The sequence below is a fragment of the Ostrea edulis genome, chromosome 1 (genome assembly GCF_947568905.1).
Source record: "Ostrea edulis chromosome 1, xbOstEdul1.1, whole genome shotgun sequence".
Lineage (NCBI taxonomy): Eukaryota > Metazoa > Mollusca > Bivalvia > Ostreida > Ostreidae > Ostrea > Ostrea edulis.
The window spans coordinates 4547712-4568688 of record NC_079164.1 but is presented as its reverse complement, the minus strand read 5'-3'; the positions used below and the strand labels follow the sequence as shown (position 1 = coordinate 4568688).

The window sequence follows — 20977 nt, the reverse complement described above, 5'->3', positions numbered from 1 at the left end:
TCAGAATGACAGTTCAATAACAGGTCAGTATCACTATTTATCAGAATGACAGTTCAATGACAGGTCAGTATCACTATTTATCAGAATGACAGTTCAATGACAGGTCAGTATCACTATTTATCAGATTCACAGTTCAATAACAGGTCAGTATCACTATTTATCAACTCAATGACAGGTCAGTATCACTCTTTATCAGAATCACAGTTCAATGACAGGTCAGTATCACTATTTATCAGAATGACAGTTCAATGACAGGTCAGTATCACTATTTATCAGAATCACAGTTCAATGACAGGTCAGTATCACTATTTATCAGAATGACAGTTCAATGACAGGTCAGTATCACTATTTATCAGATTCACAGTTCAATAACAGGTCAGTATCACTATTTATCAACTCAATGACAGGTCAGTATCACTCTTTATCAGAATCACAGTTCAATGACAGGTCAGTATCACTATTTATCAGAATGACAGTTCAATGACAGGTCAGTATCACTATTTATCAGAATCACAGTTCAATGACAGGTCAGTATCACTATTTATCAGAATCACAGTTCAATGACAGAGTTACATATGCCTTCTCTTCTTATAATCATTAATAACGTGATTTTTATTAATACGTGACAGAGACGAAAAATAACAGTTTTGGACGATCTGTAATGCATATTTACAAAACATACCAGTGAGTAAAAAAATAAGCACATCCCAGATCAGAAAAAACTAGATGTGTGGGGGGAGGGAAGTATGAATCATATGATACATATACCCCAAGTGCCTGTGTGTTGTCACTGTCTGATGGGCGTATGTTGTATTGTTTGTGGTACTCTTGTTGTCACGGTCTGATGGGCGTATGTTGTATTGTTTGTGGTACTCTTGTTGTCACTGTCTGACAGGCGTATGTTGTACTGTTTGTGGTACTCTTGTTGTCACTGTCTGACGGGCGTACAGTCAACTCTCGATAAACCGCCACCTTTTGTTCTTATGAAATTATGGCATTATAACGAATTTGGCAATGAATTGAATTACTGCCATCTTGAAGAAATATAGTTACCGTTCTTTTATATGTAAGAGTTATCTTTCCTCTATTTACAATACTTATGTAAGTGAGCGACCGGGTAACATTCGGTAAACAATCCTGTCTCGTCTATGTTATAAATATCTTTCAAATCATAATTTTTCATTACTTCTATTGCCTCTTTCTGGCCATCAGTAATCAAACTCACATCAATTCCGGCACTTTCACCGCTTATAATTCTGGAAGAAATTCCATGACATTGTTTGAAACGAGTTAGCCACCCTTCAGAATATTTGAAATTGGATATTCCTAGCTCTGCACCATACTGTTTTCCCTTTTCAATTATCATATCCCCGGTAACAGGAATGGTGTTTTTTTTTTTGGTCCTGACTTGCGTAAACCACATAAACAACGCCTTTTCTAAGTCAGTATTGAGTGCACTGCAGTGCCGTTTCCTGGCAGGCGAGCCTTTAGAGATTGGGTCAGTGTTGACAAGAATTGCATCCTTTGCTGCTAAGATGTCGCCTCTTTCGTGGCGAAGCCATAGCTAAATTGAAATGTGTTTCTATGATGTATAAACAACTTGATTACAGTTCATCTCGAGTTATTTATTCAAAACAGCAATTACTGGGATCCTTCTGTCCAGGTGTACGCCGGAGATCAATAATGACCAATTTACTGCTTCACTGACCACGTGCACCCATGGTGGTTTATCGAGATAATTAACACGTTGAAATTATAATGAAAACACTGTGTCAAATGGCGATAGCGAATTTGGCGTTTTAACGAGAGTTTTAAGTAACAGGAAAAATGTTTCTAGAAAAATGCGACGTTATAACAAAAATGGCGATGAATTGAGTGGCGATAATTCGAGAGTTACCTGTATGTTGTACTGTTTGTGGTACTCTTGTTGTCACGGTCTGACGGGCGTGTGTTGTACTGTTTGTGGTACTCTTGTTGTCACGGTCTGACGGGCGTATGTTGTACTGTTTGTGGTACTCTTGTTGTCACGGTCTGACGTATGTATGTTGTACTGTTTGTGGTACTCTTGTCATCACTGTCTGACGGGCGTGTGATGTATTGTTTGTGGTACTCTTGTTGTCACGGTCTGACGAGCGTGTGATGTACTGTTTGTGGTACTCTTGTTGTCACGGTCTGACGGGCGTGTGTTGTACTGTTTGTGGTACTCTTGTTGTTGCGGTCTGACGGGTGTATGTTGTATTATTTGTGGTACTCTTGTTGTCACGGTCTGACGAGCGTGTGATGTACTGTTTGTGGTACTCTTGTTGTCACGGTCTGACGGGCGTGTGATGTACTGTTTGTGGTACTCTTGTTGTCGCGGTCTGACGGGCGTGTGATGTACTGTTTGTGGTACTCTTGTTGTTGCGGTCTGACGGGCGTGTGTTGTACTGTTTGTGGTACTCTTGTTGTTGCGGTCTGACGGGCGTGTGTTGTACTGTTTGTGGTACTCTTGTTGTCGCGGTCTGACGGGCGTGTGTTGTACTGTTTGTGGTACTCTTGTTGTCGCGGTCTGACGGGCGTGTGATGTACTGTTTGTGGTACTCTTGTTGTTGCGGTCTGACGGGCGTGTGTTGTACTGTTTGTGGTACTCTTGTTGTTGCGGTCTGACGGGCGTGTGTTGTACTGTTTGTGGTACTCTTGTTGTCACTGTTTGACGGGCATATGATGTACTGTTTGTGGTACTCTTGTTGTCACGGTCTGACGGGTGTATGATGTAATGTTTGTGGTACTCTTGTTGTCACTGTCTGACGGGTGTATGTTGTATTATTTGTGGTACTCTTGTTGTCACGGTCTGACGGGCGTGTGATGTACTGTTTGTGGTTCTCTTGTGTATCTCATTGTTGTTTAAATTGAGAGAAATGTGAATAGTTTGTTCCTGACTGCAACATCTGTTTGGCTGACAGGCATAGAGGGAATTTTAGTAAAGAACAGAAAATGTTGCATGTAAAATATGTAAATATGTTAGTGTTAAATGTTTACTTTTTGAATCCATTGTGCAGATAACAGCAGCTTGTGGTGTGTAAACAATTGATAACATCGTATTATAGTCTGTGTTATTTGTATCCACGTCAGCTGCTGGTACACATTAATAATTGATGTTTGTTTGATATTCGTAGGATTGGTTAACTATATATCGTTAACCGATTGGTGACTGTATTATCTGCCATAATACTATCCATCTCATTGCGATCCAGCCTCACCCTCCAACACCTCCCAAATGCACCAACATAGTGAAGTTGAAGTGTGTTGTAGTAACATACATATGTTCCGTATGGGACGTATGGGTTGTCCCATGGTTTAAAAATAAATAAATATAAATAAATAAGGACCATCGTGTACCAACACATCTGATGACTGGGGTACTGTCTTTTGATGGCCGGACACATACATGTGGTCGTATGTCATAAATCATAATGAAATAAAGAAGTAACTTATATTTTACAAAACTAAATAAAAAGTAAAAAAAAATTTAATAAAATGAATTATAATTTTTATTTATATAATAATTTTAATAATAAATTTTATTTAATTTATTCAATAAATTACAATTTAAAAAAATTGATAAGTAAATTAAAATTAAATAATTAAAATATTTTTTATTTATAATAAATTATATTTTTTTATTTATATAATAATTTTAATAATTAGTAAATATAAAATTAAATATTTTAAATATTTTTTTTTTTATTTGGATTCTAATAGAAGGTAATAATTAGTAATCGCACGAGTCTCCGTCCTTCGTCCAAATAAATCAAGATACACCGAAATAAATATACCATAATTATTACATAATTAGTAATATTAGTAACAGGTAATAGTAATAGGGATGTAGGTATGTATATACATGTGAAATAACTAAAATATATACAGAAAAGAATTAGGGTAGGGTCGCCAAAGAAAATTTTGATAATAGAGTGCTACTAGTTATTAGTTATTAATTATAAATTTTGCCATACAACAATTTTGAGATCGTCATTAGGCAAGAATTTTGAGGTCGATCGTCATCAGGTGCTACACCTCATACCCTGTACCATGTTTCTGTAGCTAGATCCAGCTTATAGCACGACATGGCTCCATAATTCTTATTCGATAGTATGTATTATGTGTATAAAACTGAAGATGCATAATGTAATAATTGGTGAGTTAGTACTAATGTTAAAATTGTATGACAGATAAAATATTAACCATAAGAAGTGGTATACTTAATTACAAAACATATAGATTTAATTAATTAATGAAAATACAGAGTAGATGCAAAATCACAAATCGCATACATCCAACAAGCTTACATATATTAAATATAATAGTATGTAGCAGGCCTGCATACATACAAACTGCGACATTGCATCTAAATGTTTGTCATAAAAAGAGAAGTTTACAAAATACATACGTATAATAACATGCCTGAATTTTATGTATATTTGCATATACATGTACTTATAATATACCTGGATTTGATGTATAGCTGCATTTATACTTTAACATACATGTTTATATAAACTAAAATGATAAAAACGCAAAGTTTATATTCCTAATATTAATATGCTACGATACTTATATATGTAATTGTTTACATACTGATAAACATATAGATATACACAATAGAAAACCCGAATTATATGCTTAGTTGTTTATATAAGTATAACACATGCAGTTGTTTCTATATTAATAAACATATAAAATTTAACACATTAATAATTGATCATATCGCACTACTCTGCTGGTATACATTAATTATTGATGATATCGCACTACTCTGCTGGTACACATTAATAATTGATGATATCGCACTACTCTGCTGGTATACATTAATATTTAATGATGACTGGTCGACTATATCACGGTACAGCCATGTTCTGTATTTTCTAATTGTATGGACTACCATTGTACTGACAACCTGCTTATTGGACAGACTACCATTGTACTGACAACCTGTTTATTGGACAGACTACCATTGTACCGACAACCTGTTTATTGGACATTTTTGAGATAAAGATTACAATTTAGTATTTATGTCATGACTAAATAATAATTAGATTATTAGATTATCAAACCCCGAACAAATCCAGAATTTTATCTCGTGTCCTTCAACTTAGAAAAAAACCCACCTTGCTGATTCCACCATCAACTAAAGTTTAATCATACCTAAATCAGTAGATAAAAGTCAAATTGTGCTTATGTAAATCAGTAGATAAAAGTCGAACTGTTCTTATGTAAATCAGTAGATAAAAGTCGAACTGTGCTTATGTAAATCAGTAGATAAAAGTCGAACTGTGCTTATGTAAATCAATAGATAAAAGTCGAACTGTTATTATGTAAATCAGTAGATAAAAGTCAAACTGTGCTTATGTAAATCAGTAGATAAAAGTCAAACTGTGCTTATGTAAATCAATAGATAAAAGTTGAACTGTTCTTATGTAAATCAGTAGATAAAAGTCAAACTGTGCTTATGTAAATCAGTAGATAAAAGTCAAACTGTGCTTATGTAAATCAGTAGATAAAAGTCGAACTGTGCTTGTCACAGTAATTATTTTCAGCGTACTACAGACAATATGGCATTATAGTTTTCATTTTCAGTGTTGTGTTAATTACCTTTGGTGTAATTGTACCGCTAATAAGTCGTGAAGTACAATGTAACATTATAGTTTTGTTTTTCAGTGCTATGTAATTGTACCGCTAATAAGTCGTGAAGTACAATGTAACATTATAGATTTGTTTTTCAGTGCTATGGGAATTACTCTTGGTGTAATCTTGCCGTTGATCATACTGCCGCTGATTGTTGCAGGAATTCATCTGTTCAATAAAAGACGACAGACACAAGGTATGACATTTTTGTTATATTGTCATAGTGGGTCCAAAGTTATTATAGCAGCAATTTTTTTCTACCCACTGGTACTGGTACCGGTACCCATTCAATTGGGAAAAATAGCACCAAAATTGAACAAATTGGGAATTTTCTACCAATGTATCGGCAAATGATTTCAACTAAAAGAAAAGAAAAAAGAGAACAAAACAAGAAGTAGTCATCCCTTTAAAAAAAATTTTTACGGTAATATTTGCTGTTGTGGTACATAAGGAATCATCGTAGCCTCATTTTAGAATCGTCGTAGCTCTACAAAACATGCGCAAAAAAGATGAGGCGGTCTAGATATTTGAAGACTTCAAGAGAATAATTTGTATCAATACCTGCTACAAATTGTGTCCGGGCTGTTACTGTTTTGTCTTTTGCAGTAGGATTTTGATATTTGACATATATGTACCAATAAGTGATAATAACATGCAGATGTGATGGGTACCATGGATAGTGACCTTTGATCTTGAACTTTATTTTCTGTTCACACAATTTTTGAAGCTTTGTTGGGTAAATTCCTGAAGCCATTGTGCATTTTGTTTGACCATTCTTTAAAGATTAAGAAAATTGAAGAGGATGGTGCTGTATATACTGTAGTATATATAGGGGAGAGGAGAAAATCTGGCTGGACCGGGAATCGAACCCGGGACCCCTGCATTACTTGTCAGGTGCTCCAACCACTGAGCTATCCAGGCCGATATCCACGGTCCGTATAGCCCTAATTACGGTCCATATAATTACTACCATACCCTCCCTTGTTGGAAACCGTAGACGAGTTGATTGAGGCCCTTGCCTTTGATGTTTTATACTGTTATCAAGTATTAGAATTTATCTTAGATAAGCAGAACAGGAAAAGTATTACAGATTTCATAGCCCTCGGGACTAGAGATACTTTTAATAATACTCAGGCAACCAGTAAAACCTGTGGGGCTCTTACCTACTTATTGAAATCAAATAGATTTGATGATAATATTGAAGATATTGCTGGGTGGTTTAGTTCTGAGCACTGAGTGGTAGTGTTGATACAAAACATTTCCAAATTCTTGTCAGCATGTTGGGCTTCAGCCATTTCCTTTTCACTATATACTGTGGAGTCATTTGAATTCGCGCACCCCAATTTCCATGGATCTTTTTATATGTCATTAGTAAGAGTGCATAATTTCGTTTCTGGGAATAGAAACATATAAATTGTGTATTTCATTGTGGTTTGAAATTCGCATGGTAGAGGTAGCAACAAAATCTATGAGATCTAATGATTCCATTGCAAGATAATGATATTTCTACAATCGGATGACATTCCTCAATGTTTTGCCTTGGACTAGAATGATGCTCTGTCATTGGACAAAATGTGTCATCTGGGGTCGTATGCATAAAAATTGTTAAGTCCTTATATAAGCATATACTTAAGTATGAATGTCCTGCTTAGCAGGTTGAAATTGTACTTAGCATATTGCTTAGCAGGTTGCATATTACTTTTAGTAGAGAGGTACCAACAAAATCTATAGTATTTGGCCCCCTAAGAGATCTAATGATTCTACAGCAAGATAATAAAATGTCTACAGAATGACTTTTACTGTAGGTGTGGTCAAGCCTTCATGTTGTAACATCGTATCACCAGTGGACATTCTAGATGTCAGACTGACACGCCTTATTGTTTTGCCCCAGACTGTTACTGTAATGACAATATGTTATTGGACAGTGTGTGAAACTAACTTTTTAATCCTGTAGACATTCGGTCCACAATCATTATATTTCCTGTAGACCACAACAATTCCTATAAACCAAAATAAAAACACAAAAATTAGGCTTTTAATTAGCACATGAAAACTAATTGCTGGAGATACAAGATATACCGTGGAACACCTTATATTACAGACATTAATTCATCAGCATTCTAAAAGATCAGTTAAAGCTTACAAGATTTTGTTTTAGGAAAGTTTGCACTCGGTGGGTCCCACATCTTACAGAAGAGATCTCTTTGGGATCCGGATTATAATAGGTCCTCAGTACCCCTTGCTTGTTGTAAGATGCAACTAAATGGGGTATTCTTTCGGACGAGACTGCAAAAACCTAGGCCCCGTGTCACAGCAGGTGTGGCGCCCGATAAAGATCCCTCCCTGCTGAAAGGCCGTAAGCACTGAGCATATATAGTCCTAAATTTTGCAGCCCTTCACCGACACTCCGTATGAGTGAAATATTTTCAAGAGAGACGACAAACAATATTCAACCAATCAATCAGTCAACCAATCAATCAATCATGAATAACTTCTTGAATACTGTAGACATGTTTAATTTCACAGTTATGCTTTTTTTGGTTTATTCCATATACACAAGTTTAACTGTACTAGGTAAGAAATTCTCTTGAGTTGCATGTAGCTTACATGACAAAACTTATAGCTTAATACAAGCTTCAAATCTGCAGATATATTTATATAGTTTATCGAACTCAAAATAGCTGTTGATTAACTTTGGTAGACATCAGTAATATTCGGAAATCGGACATATTCAGCATATTGCGATGCTGTCTCCCCGGCTGATGGTGTTCCATTTTCACATGAAACTGACAACGCTCTGTAGTAGATGTTGGGGAAGTTTGAAACGCAGACAAGACTGAGATGATTGTTTCTATCTGTATATAGGATTCATGTTTATTGGAATGTGATATTTATTTCCCGGAGAGGAAAATAACGAAAATCTTTCTGGATATAATGAAGCTTTGTTATAACAAATTGTTTTTCGCTGGCCCTGGAGTTTTACTATAACAGTTACCATATTTCATTATAATATATGTTAGAAAAGGAATTAATTTGAAATCATGTTTTAAAACCCGAAAACTTTCATACAATTCAATTTCACTTTATTTCTAACAGGTACAAGTCAGAGAGAGACAGCAGTGGAGAGGGGTGAAGGTGACGCCTTAATGAATACTGAAACAAAATGTCTGGCGGAAAACGAACAGAACCAACAACTAATAGAAAAAGGTAATTCTAGTGTTTATGTGTCCCATCCCCAATGCTCCTCCTCTCTCTGCTCATTAGGATATATGTTTTCTGAATTTGTACCATTTCTTATGAATCACTAGTCTAGAGTGGAAAACTTGAGCTCTTTGAGAAAAAATCCAGAGAAGTCCAGTTCTACAGCTACAGAATCAAGAGAAGCAAAAGGGACAAAAAGCACAATAGTTTACATATCAACAGTAAATGTTACAGAATATGAAATTAGGTGTGATTGAAATTGACAAAATGTTGTCATTCAAAATAAACATTCACCCTTGGGACTAAGTTGAGACTACAAAAGAAAAAAATGGGCTCAAATAGATTAACTAATTAATCTTGTTTAATAATCTTTAATAATCTTTATTTTTAAATTCGGACTTGCATAATCAACAAAGAACATTAACTATATATACTAGCTATTTACCGACATACATAGATGTTTGCGCTAGGAGGTCTTTTTAAGCATGATTTTCTTTAATCATTGGTTGAGGCGTCTGTATTTTACTCACTGCAGATGAGGGAACATCCACAGAAGATAAGGAATCGTCACCGTTCCTGGCAGAGAATAAAAACGAAAACCAGAGTGAAGGTCAGCTCGAAGGTAAGATTAGCATTTCTACTCTGTCATCCTTTTGTCCGTACCTCTGCACTTTCACATTTTCTTATCCAGTAGCTTTATTTAGCTCACCTGAGGTGAAAGGTCATGTGAGCTTTTCTGATCACCTGTTGTCCGTCGTCTGTCTGTCCTTCTGTCCGTCTGTAAACGTTTCACATTTTCGACTTCTTCTCCAGAACCACTTGGCAAATTTAAACCAAAATTGGCAAAAAACGTCCTTGGACTTTCAAATTTATTCAAATGAAGGGTCATGCCCCCTTCAAAGGGGAGATAATCACAAAAATGCAACAAATACGGTGGGGTCAATTAAAAATCTTCTCAAGAACCACTGGTCCAGAGGAGCTGACATTTTACATGAAAGCTCCTGACATAGTGCAGATTCAAGTTTGTTAAAATCATGCCCTTCACCCCCCCACCCCCCACCCCCACCCCCGGTGGTAGGATGAGGCCAAAATAGGGGATCAAAGTTTTACATACAAATATATCGGGAAAATTTTCTTCTCAAGAACCACTAGGTTAGGAAATTACAAATTTACATGAAAGTTTCCTGACATAGTGGAGATTCAAGTTTGTTAAAATCATGGCCCCTAGGGGTAGGTTGGGGCCACAATAGGGATCAAAGTTTTACATGCGAAGATGTAGAGAAAATCTTCAGATGTGGGCCAAGGTGACTCGGGCAAGTAATGTGGCCATGGGCCTCTTGTTTAACATATATAATTTTAACATGTAACAGTTATGTAAAAGTGTACCTATGAAAAATAATGTATATTTATACAGAGAATTCCATGAAGAATGAAAGGATCAGTGTATCTCAAAACTATGATTCACCTCAGAAGAATGAGTCATTCGAAACGCCACTTACTTCTCCAGCAGTTCAGACAGAACCTGACAGTAAGTAAATGAAAATTGAAGAAATACAGATATCAATCTGCTTATTGTTGAGCAGTCTGCTGATTAGCTCTCCCACCAGCAAAACCAACAAGGAACCACATTATATTAGTTTTCTCTCTGTCTATCTGCCTGTCAAAATTAAATTTTGGGACTTTTTCACCATGCTTGGATTTGGAAAGCTGTTTGATTTGTGATTTGCTTAGGTTGGTTTACAGGTGAATTTGAAGTTTTGTCACAGTTGACTTATCTTTTATCAGGTTTATGGGACTTTTCACTGTAATGCAGTTTTCTAGTTTCTCTGTATCGATTTAATTTAGGAAACTGACATTTGAAGTATGGTTATCTAATAAGCTTTTACAGTTTTTCAAAAATTTTCTTCTCAAGAACCGCGCATGGGTAAGAAAAACTAAATGCATGGTGATGGAGAGCAGGAAGGCCTCTACCAAATTTTGTAAATTTCATGAAGCCCAGGGTAAGGGTAATGACCCAAGGGCGGGGCCAAACTTGGTATATAGTGTTTGTGTGTAAAATACTTAAATAACATCTTTTGTGCTGTTGATACTAAATTGAAACTAAATGGATAGAGCAGGTAGTCTTTTACCAAAATTGTAAATTTGATGATCCCCAGAGTAAGGATTCCCACCCCGGAGTGGGGCCAAACTTAGTATATAGTATTTATGTGTAAGTTTGCCGATACTGTATGAAATCTAAATGTATACTTAGGAATAGCAGAAAAGGATGTACAAAAATTGGTGAATTTCAATCAAAACCCAGGGTTATGACTTAAGGATGAGTCCAAATTAGTCAAATGTTTTGATGTTTTAATGTTAATAACCTATTATTTAGTTTTTCATCAGTGTATGCACTTTTGAAGGCAGTGAAGGTTTAAGAACACATCTTGTTTTATACTGTTGCTGAACATTAGAATTTAGCTTAATAGATATTTAGAACAGGAATGTTTTTCTAGATGCCATAGCCCATGGAAGTAGTGATACTTTTTCACTAGTATTCAGGTGACTGATAAGGCCTGTGGGCCTCTTGTTCAGATAAAAGTTTAACTTTTATCATGCTTTGCTCTTCCGATTACAGTGTTTGAATGAATGTGAACATTTTTGCTATATGACTGCATAATTTATATAGACGAACGTGTTTTGTGCAGTGTGAACTTTACATCTCAACATTGGTCAGTAGACGTGCTTTAACAAAGATGATGTAATCAATGTTTCTGATAATTCACCCACTAGGCGTTGAAACATATGTTTTACTTCTACTTTTTTAACTTTGGCTCAAGTGAGCTTTTCTGATCAAATCTTTTGTTTTGATTTGATTTTATCTTTTATGAAATGTACTTTGTTAATTGCCGAGTTAATAGGGATAGCAATCAGACAGCATGACTATTGTTTCTGCTGAGAAATTTTGCGTCATACCCGGATGAATCTTCAAGCAGAGTTATTGTCAATTATTATGTTTTCTTTTAGTTTCTTTCTATGTATTCGATGTCATACGATTTTCAATTAAAGCACAGCATCACTATTTTTTTGTTTAACATTACTTTTTTGTTATCTTCAAACTTTCCATATATAATGTAATTCTGTTTACTCAGAAAAATATATGTTCATTTGTGGATTCGAACCCAGGGCAACATACTTGCTTAAGGAACACACAGTTTTACATACAGATATAATGGGGAATTCTTTAAAAATCTTCTGCTGAAAAATCACTGGACCAGATAGGTCTCTTGTTCTTTTTACTTGGCTGTAGCATGAGTTGTCTTTCCTTTTTATGTTGACTGTAGAATGCATATGAGTTACCTTTTCTTTCTGATGTACATGTTTATATAGAATAAGCAATGCCATTTATATTTCTATGAAAAATAACTTCACATATATAATTATTTGCTATTGAATTTACACTATTATTTTCAAACACTTGCACATAAATGAGTATGCATTCAATAATTATTTGATAAAAAATATGCCATTAATTTCATTAAAACCTTTTGAAAATTTTACATAAATATCTATAATTCCAATGTTATTTATTACAATTGTTTTGATTAGACAAAAATAAAGGAAAGGGAGAATTTACACATCAATAAATCCAAAAACACTATGAGTATATACACACCTGAAAACAAATAACATAGTGCTGGGAAACTATTCAAATATTTGAAATTGATAATACAGGGAGTGAATTGAAACTATAAGAATCAAACATTCTTTTTGAAGATTCTATTGGTGTGTAAACCCTGGACTTAACATAAAAGTGCTTTGCACTTTGATTCATTTTGTGAGTAAAATGTCCAGAGTTTACACATCGATAAATTCTTCTAAAAGAATGTTTTATCCTATAATAGCAGAAGAGATACCTCATTTATATGAATAAACAAATATAAATTGAAATAAATTTCATGTGGTACCTTTTTATACGCCCGTCTTTAGACGGGACGTATTATGGTACAGCGATGTCTGTATGTCCGTCCGTCCGTTCGGGGTTTTCTCATTATAATTTCATTTCCCTTTCACATATCATGCTGAAACTTGCTGTGTAGCTTCTTTGTGGGTCACTCTAAATCATACTGCAATTTTGATCCATTTTTATATGGAGGGTACATAATTTGTCCACCCTACTCCTCCCACAGTTTTCAAGTGAGAGCCTTCTTATTTTGTGGAGTGTTTGTATGGGTATTGAAGATGTGCATGTGGGATGGATTTTAATTTTCTACAATTTTTGAGAAAATTACAGGTTGTTGAACTTGGTCTATTTGAAAATTAATATTCTATGGAAGATACATAATTTGTCCGCCCAACTCCTCTCACAGTTTTCAAGTGAGGACCATCTTATTTTGTGGAATGTTTGTATGGGTATTGAAGATGTCCATCTGTGGAAGGATTTTGATTTTCTTCCATTTTTGAAAAAAACTACAGGTTGTTGAACTTGGTCCATTTTGAGGAAATCTAGATTTTTAAGTTAAGACCCTTTGCTCATATGAAAGTTTGTCACAGCCTCATGATGGCTGATAATACCTGAAGCAAAGTTATACAAATTATAGCACAAGAAAAACAGCCTATGTAAGCATTTCACGGGCGTATTATGTACCGTTTGCGGTACTCTTGTTAATGGATGTGGTGGGGCCTGAGACACTATTGTTTAATTTTTTTTGGCCTAAAATTTAATAACTACCAAATTGATTTTATTCACAATGATTAGTTATTCTTATTTTTGATGATTATATATATTAAACTGTTGACATAAGACTAGTCACACATCATACTAGTATCATGCACATAACATAGATTTGGGCTGGTAGGAGATATTTATCGCTATACTTACAGAATGCTTGTTGACTCTGTTTGATTCTATTCTAGTTTTGTTTAGTTACATGAATAGAAGAAATGTTTCCTGAAAACATACAATGAGCTTTGATTAATGAAATCTATTCAATTTCAAAGCTAACATATTGAGGACAGAAAACAAGGATGACAAGAAAACCGAGAAGAAAGAAGGGGAAGGCTCCCGTGAAGGACATGACTCCTCAGAAGAGGTGGCACCTGGTGGTTAGTGATTGATGAATTTTATAAAATAATGATCGCTATGTTTTTATGCTAATTGACTCTTTATATAGAAGTTGAATTGATCACTCTTGAAGACATTGAAGCTTTGATTTATAATTTAAATGGACATTTTGTAATTTAAAGCTGGTGAAGAGAAAAAGACCGAGGAAGGATCCATTGAAGGAGATCCCTCTGTAGTTGAGGTGTTGCCTGATGACGGCGTGAAAGATGATTCTAATTCGTCTGGTGACACTGGAAAACAAAAAACGGAGGTTACTGAGGAGGACCAAAGTGAGCGAACAGGTAACGAAGATCTGCATGCTAATGGTAGTTCTGGAGAACAAAATTCAGAGCAGGAGGATGTCTCAGTAGATACTACCCAGAATAGTGATAGTCAGAGTGATGAGGGAAGTGGAACTTCTGATAATGTATCAGTAACGTACGTTAATGAAGAAGAACAAGAACATCCAAGTAAAACAATTGATACGAATTTGAACAGCTCAGCAGGTTCAGGTGGTGGTCAGGACGGTAAGCCCAATACTCACAGATCAACTTGTGAAAAAGTTATAAATGTTGTAATCTTTGAAAATACATGTAAAGTCATTACTTTTATCAAGTGTTATGAATCTGAATAAAAGTAGAAATTATGTGACCATAAAAAATAATTGTATTTTTCCAAATATTAACATGAATTTGGAACACGATGTACATTTTAATGACAAGTATGTGTCTGGTCCTATATTAGCGTACATTTAATGAGCAAGACTAGTGCAAAATTTCTTACATATATTAACTGCTAATGTATGTTTATTTACTTTAACTCAACACAAAAGACTATGATGTTGCAATAAATGTTTTTGAGATTTGAACATTAGAAAGGGATGTGTGGTGTCAATGAAATTAGCATCTATTTTGTTAGGTCACCTGAGTTACTCTTACCCTTTTCGATCACCAAGGCAGGTAGTCAAATGAAACAAAATGGTAGCTTATGACCTTACAGTGTGTTTCATGAATGAACCAAGGTCATTTGTCAGAGTTTAAGGTCACTAAGTGAAAACAATATAGAAATATTTGTATTTATAATAGCTGTTAGGAAAGATGGCCATGTGATATCTGAGTAATGTTGGAGGCATTTAGAATTGATCTTCACATGGATTGTGTTCGGGGATTCTGTTGTACATATTGTATGTAGAGAGGAGTTGATTTGAAAATGGCAGTTAATTTGATGTTATTTGATGGGCAGTGTAAAAGGTGGTCATGTGAATGCCAGTAATGAACAAAAGTTTGAATATGTTATTTGCAGGAATGTATGATGTCACAGCTCTAATAAAACAATAAGAAACCTACAATGATAGTTTAATTTGGACACAAAAGAACAAACTATGACAGACAGTTTTCAGAGTCTGAAAAATGTCCACTTGCACCATTAATATGCAAAACTTAATTAGATTGTTTTGTTTTGTTATATTGATTCAGGTGACTGTTTAGGACCACCGGGTTCATGTTAAAAAAGCTCAAGATTCTGCTCTAATAGGCAAAATAAATGTATAGTTAAAAAAGCAAGGGAGTCTCATCTCATGACTGGTGTATTTTATACTAGTCTAAATTAATTATACATGTATATAATAAATGTCAGTTTAATTTAAACACAGTTGTGATTCTTAGCTTCTTTGTGTAGCTGTTAGTGAGGATATTTAGTTTGATGATTATATTTGTATTTCAGAAAATGCATCCGATGAGATTAAAGATGCTGTAGGAATATTTGTCGACTCCTTGGAATCTATAACTAGGGAAGATGATGGTAAGTATTATTGTAAAGTATCAAAAGTTAAAGAAAAAATCTTGAAAAAACTTTATTCCTCTATTAAAGTTTTGTATTTCTTCATTTAGAATGAAAATTGCTGTGATGATAAATGAAAGTTTTTTACAGTGTATTTGTTGTGCATACATATTGATGTCTCTCCCCGGACGTCTCAATTGGAGTGAAATATTCTCGAGTGGGACGTTAAACAATATACAATCAATCAATCTCCCAGGGGGAGACATATTGTGTGTATACACCAGTCTATAGATGGGACGTTTTATAGTACAGCGATGTCTGTATGACCGTCTGCCTGTCCATCTTACCGTCTGTCTGTTCGGGGTTTTCTGTTTCTAATTTCATTTCCCTTTCACATATCAGGATGAAACTTGCTATGTACATGTAGCTTCTTTGTGGATCACTCTAGATCTTGTTGCAGTTTTGATCCATTTTGAACTCTGGAGTTTTCCCCCTTTATTTGAAAATTATTGATTATTTGGAGGTTTTGTAATTTGTCTGGCTAACTCCTTCCACAATTTTCAAGTGAGGACCATCTTGTTTTACAGTGTTTGTATGGGTATTGAAGATGTGCATGTCGCAAGGATTTTCGATTTTCTTTAATTTTGAAGAAAATTACAGATTGTTGAACTTAGTCCATGTTTAGGAAATATTCATATTATTCAACGAAAGTAAGTCACAGCCTGATAATGGCTGATACTACCTGTAGCAAAGTTCTACAGATTATGGCTTAAGAAGAACACCCTATGTAAGCATTTTCACCCGTGTATTATGTACTGTTTGTGGTAAGCTTGTACTTTCTGTTTGTTCATCTGTCTGTCTCAAAATCTAGTGAACACTTCTCCTATATGGCTTATCGGAGAGACTTTAAACTTGGTACAATGCTTCATTGTCATTTGCAGATGTGCATATTGTTGGGACAGAAGGATCCAATTATTTTTCTATAAGTTATAGTGGATTTAATAGGGGTGGAGGATGTTAAAATAAGTTTTTTTGTGAACACTTCTCCTATATGGCTTATCGGGTAGACTTGAAACTTTGTACTATGCTTCTTTGCTGTTGGTAGATATGCATATTGTCGGGAGGATCCAATTATTTTTATGTCCTGCCATGAACATGGCCAGGGCATATAGTGTTTGTTATGTCTGTCTTCCGTCCTCACGTCTGTCCTTTCGTCACACTTTGCATTTAGCTCCGTGTTTAGCTCAGTTTCAAAGAAACTATTCAAGATATTTTCATCAAACTTTACATGCTGGTACATATTGTTATCATCTATTCAACTACATCAATATTTTTTTTACCTTGACTTATCCTGTGAGCTTCACTTCACTTTTCCATGTTTGATGTTTAGCTCAGTTTCAAAGCAACTATTGACAATATTTTTATGAAAACTCTTACACTGATACATATTAGTGGTAGCAATTCAACCGTGATATTATTTTATGACCTTAACCTTCCCTGTGACCTTGACCTCACTATTTCCTATTTTGGTGTTTAGCTCAGTTTCAAAGCAATTATTGAAGAATTGTTTTGTCCCTTTCTGAATATGACCAGGGCATATAGTAGAGGAGCAGATTAACAAGTCAAATTTTGATTAAATTGGTGTTTGTCATGTCAGTGTATGATATCCATGTATGTAAATAAGGATCAGCATTTCATGCGAATATATTTTTATGTCCCCTTCAAAGAAGAGGGGCATATTGCTTTGCACCTGTCGGCTGGTCAGTATGTCGGTTGGTCGGTAGACCACATGTTGTCCACTCAATATCTTGAGAACCATTCACTTGATTGTAATGATATTTCATATGTGGGTTGGTTATGGGTAGAAGAGGACCCCTATTGTTTTTTAGGTCAAAAGGGCAAAGGTCAATCTACTCTGGACATAGGAAGACATTGTCCGCTCAATATCTTGAGAACCCATTGCTTGACAGACATTAAACTTGGTACACTGGTACATCCTAAGGAGTAGATGACCCTATTGATTTTGAGGTCATATGGTCAAAGGTCAAGGGTTAAACTGGACATAGGAATATACTGACCACTCAATGTCTAGTGAACCCTTTGCTTGATAGACATCAATCTGGGTATACTGGTACATCTTAAGAGGAAGATGACCCCTATTGATTTTGAGGTCACATGGTCAAAGGTCAAGGGTTAAACTGGACATAGTAATATATTGTCTCCTATATTTTAGAATTAGTTGCTTGATTGACACCAAACTTGGTACACTTTTCAGCATAAGGAGTAGATGACGCCTATTGATTTTTAGGTCACATGGTCAATCCACTCTTGACATAGGAAGATATTGTTTGCTCAATATTTTGAATTGGTGATTTTACTATCAATTAAATGATGGATGTATATTATCCGAATCAATTTTGAACCATGGAGGACTTATCTGTTTTACAAACATCTCTTGTATTCTTTTGTTAGAAGTAATTTTGATTATTGATAACTTTTCTATTGATAGTGAGGCAACATTTAACCAATGAAAATTACTATTTATCTTCTTAAAATTTCGGTAAATTTGAATGATACCAGTATTCAGAGTGTAATGAATGGTGGGTGGTACTTGATTTAAATAGTTTAAAGATTGAAAAAATTTGAAGAAAGGTGACTTTTTTTTACTATAACACTTCATAATGGAGAGTGTTAGAAAGGTTTTCCTTTGTTATGTGGGATATGACATGTAAACAAGTGAAATTTAACTATTTTAAGGTAGCTCACTACACTAAAGCTTATACTCTATGACACCACGTCACAAGATGGCGATTTAAATGTTTTGTGAAAATGTTTATATCAATCGATGTGTTTGTCTATCATCGTAGCTCAGTGGTTAAAGCATTGGGCTGGTGAACCGCAGATCTCGAGTTGAAATCCCCCAGAGTCTTATATTCATGTAGAGAAATATTTTTTTTGAAAATAAATTTTTATCCAAATTTGTATATTTTTCGCCTTTTTGGCATATCTACTTATTGTATATCATCATATCTTTATACCCCCCGCAACAAGTTTGGGGGGGGGGGGGGGGTATACTGGAATCGGGTTGTCCGTCTGTATGTCCGTCCGTCCGTCTGTAGATGCAATGGTTTCCGGGCTCTAAAGCATTATCCTTTCCACCTACAGTCACCATATCATATATATGGACTACCCATGGGATGAAGATGTTCCCTATCGATTTTGGGGTCAAAAGGTCATTGTCACGCGCACTGGACATCGAAGTAGCAATATGGTTTCCGGGCTCTAAAGCGTTATCCTTTCCACCTACAGTCACCATATCATACATATGGACTACCCATGGGATGAAGATGTTCCCTATCGATTTTTGGGTCAAAAGGTCAAACACACTGGACATCGAAGTAGCAATATGGTTTCCGGGCTCTAAAGCGTTATCCTTTCCACCTACAGTCACCATATCATACATATGGACTACCCATGGGATGAAGATGTTCCTTATCGATTTTGGGGTCAAAAGGTCAAAGGTCACATGCACTGGACATCAAAGTAGCAATATGGTTCAGTTTGTCATGCCATTTGTTTTTTACACTCAGAAAAGAGGTAGTTTATACCTATTACCAACACCCTTTGGGAGATTGGGGTAAGCAGGGGGTATTCTTAGTGAGCATTGCTCACAGTACCTCTTGTTTATAATTAAATCAATTCGTACTGATTTGAGAGACTCTTTTGGGGTGTAGTGAACCACCTTAAAGGTACTGGTTCAGTGAATCGTGAATCAGTCCCTTTAAAGCTTTTAGAGTAAATAACAATAGACTAGAGTACTCCAAAGGATCTCCTTATATTGTATACATTTGTGATATGACTTGAACACAATTAAGATTTTCCTGTATAAAGGCTGGCACCACACCAGACTAAGTTCACTAAAGCTTTAAACTGCACACCGGACTAAGTTCACTAAAGCTTTAAACTGCACACCGGACTAAGTTCACTAAAGTTTAAACCACACCAGACTAAGTTCACTAAAGGTTTCAATCCTGATACTAACACAACAAAGTGTATTCTCTATTGTGAAAGCACTGCATTTCTCTTCTTATTCATGTTAAAGTGAATGGAAAACTGCTACAATTTCCCCTCTCCATTAAAAAGCTATAAAGTTTTTTACATGATAAGACATTTCCCCTTCAATCACACCTATGGTCGTCCTTGATCTGCATAATTATCCTTTAAGGAAAAAGGGTTCAGTATTTTGATTTTTGTCCACAAAATGAAAAATTCAACCTATTTTCCATTGGAACAGAAAATCAGGCAATGAGAACATAACAATAATCCCTGTTGTTTTTTTTTTTTTTTTTTTTTTTTTAGCTCACTTGAGCCAATTAATTTAAGACTCAATAATGTGAGCATTTCTTATCAAAACTTTCCATTGTTGTAAACTTTTCACATTTTCATCATCTTTTTTCAGAACCATCTGGCCATTTTCAACCAAACATGGCACACAGCATCCTTGGATGTTCATTACTTTTTTATTGTTGCTGTTTGTTTGATTTTGTATACGCCCGTCTTTAGACGGGACGTATTATGGTACAGCGATGTCTGTATGTCCGTCCGTCCGTTCGGGGTTTTCTCTTTATAATTTCATTTCCCTTTCACTTCTCATGCTGAAACTTGCTGTGTAGCTTCTTTGTGGGTCACTCTAGATCATACTGCAATTTTGATCCGTTTCGACCTTTTTCCCAGGAGTTTTGCCCCTTTATTTGGAAATAATTATTATATGGAGGGTACATAATTTGTCCACCCTACTCCTCCCGCAGTTTTCAAGTGAGAGCCTTCTTATTTTGTGGAGTGTTTGTATGGGTATTGAAGATGTGCATGTGGGATAGATTTTGATTTTCTGCAATTTTTGAGAAAATTACAGGTTGTTGAACTTAGTCTATTTTAGAAATTAATATTCTATGAAGGGTACATAATTTGTCTGCCCAACTCCTCCCACAGTTTTCAAGTGAGGACCTTCTTATTTTGTGGAGTGTTTGTATATGTACTGAAGATGTGCATCTGGTGAAGGATTTTGATTTTCTTCCATTTTTGAAAAAATGCAGGTTTTTGAACTTGGTCCATTTTGAGGAAATCTTAATTTTTAAGCTAAGACCCTTTGTTGATATGAAAGTTTGTCACAGCCTCATGATGGCTGATACTACCTGAAGCAAAGTTATACAAATCATAGCACAAGAAAAACACCCTATGTAAGCATTTCAC

General features: G+C 35.2%; 1 protein-coding gene across 2 annotated transcripts in view; it reads left to right on the top strand.

Annotated features, from left to right (window-relative positions):
* LOC125664396 (neurofilament medium polypeptide-like) overlaps positions 1-20977 on the top strand; it is a 53341-nt gene that overhangs the window by 13757 nt on the left and 18607 nt on the right. The window contains exons 3-9 of one of the 2 annotated variants that reach the window (XM_056151171.1): positions 5698-5860; positions 8761-8871; positions 9401-9487; positions 10280-10393; positions 13846-13950; positions 14092-14475; positions 15671-15748. In XM_056151171.1, the coding sequence (XP_056007146.1) occupies positions 5767-5860; positions 8761-8871; positions 9401-9487; positions 10280-10393; positions 13846-13950; positions 14092-14475; positions 15671-15748 (973 nt within the window). In that variant the 5' untranslated portion in view covers positions 5698-5766. The remainder of the gene's footprint in view (positions 1-5697; positions 5861-8760; positions 8872-9400; positions 9488-10279; positions 10394-13845; positions 13951-14091; positions 14476-15670; positions 15749-20977) is intronic. The other variant, XM_056151182.1, reaches the window with a different exon arrangement.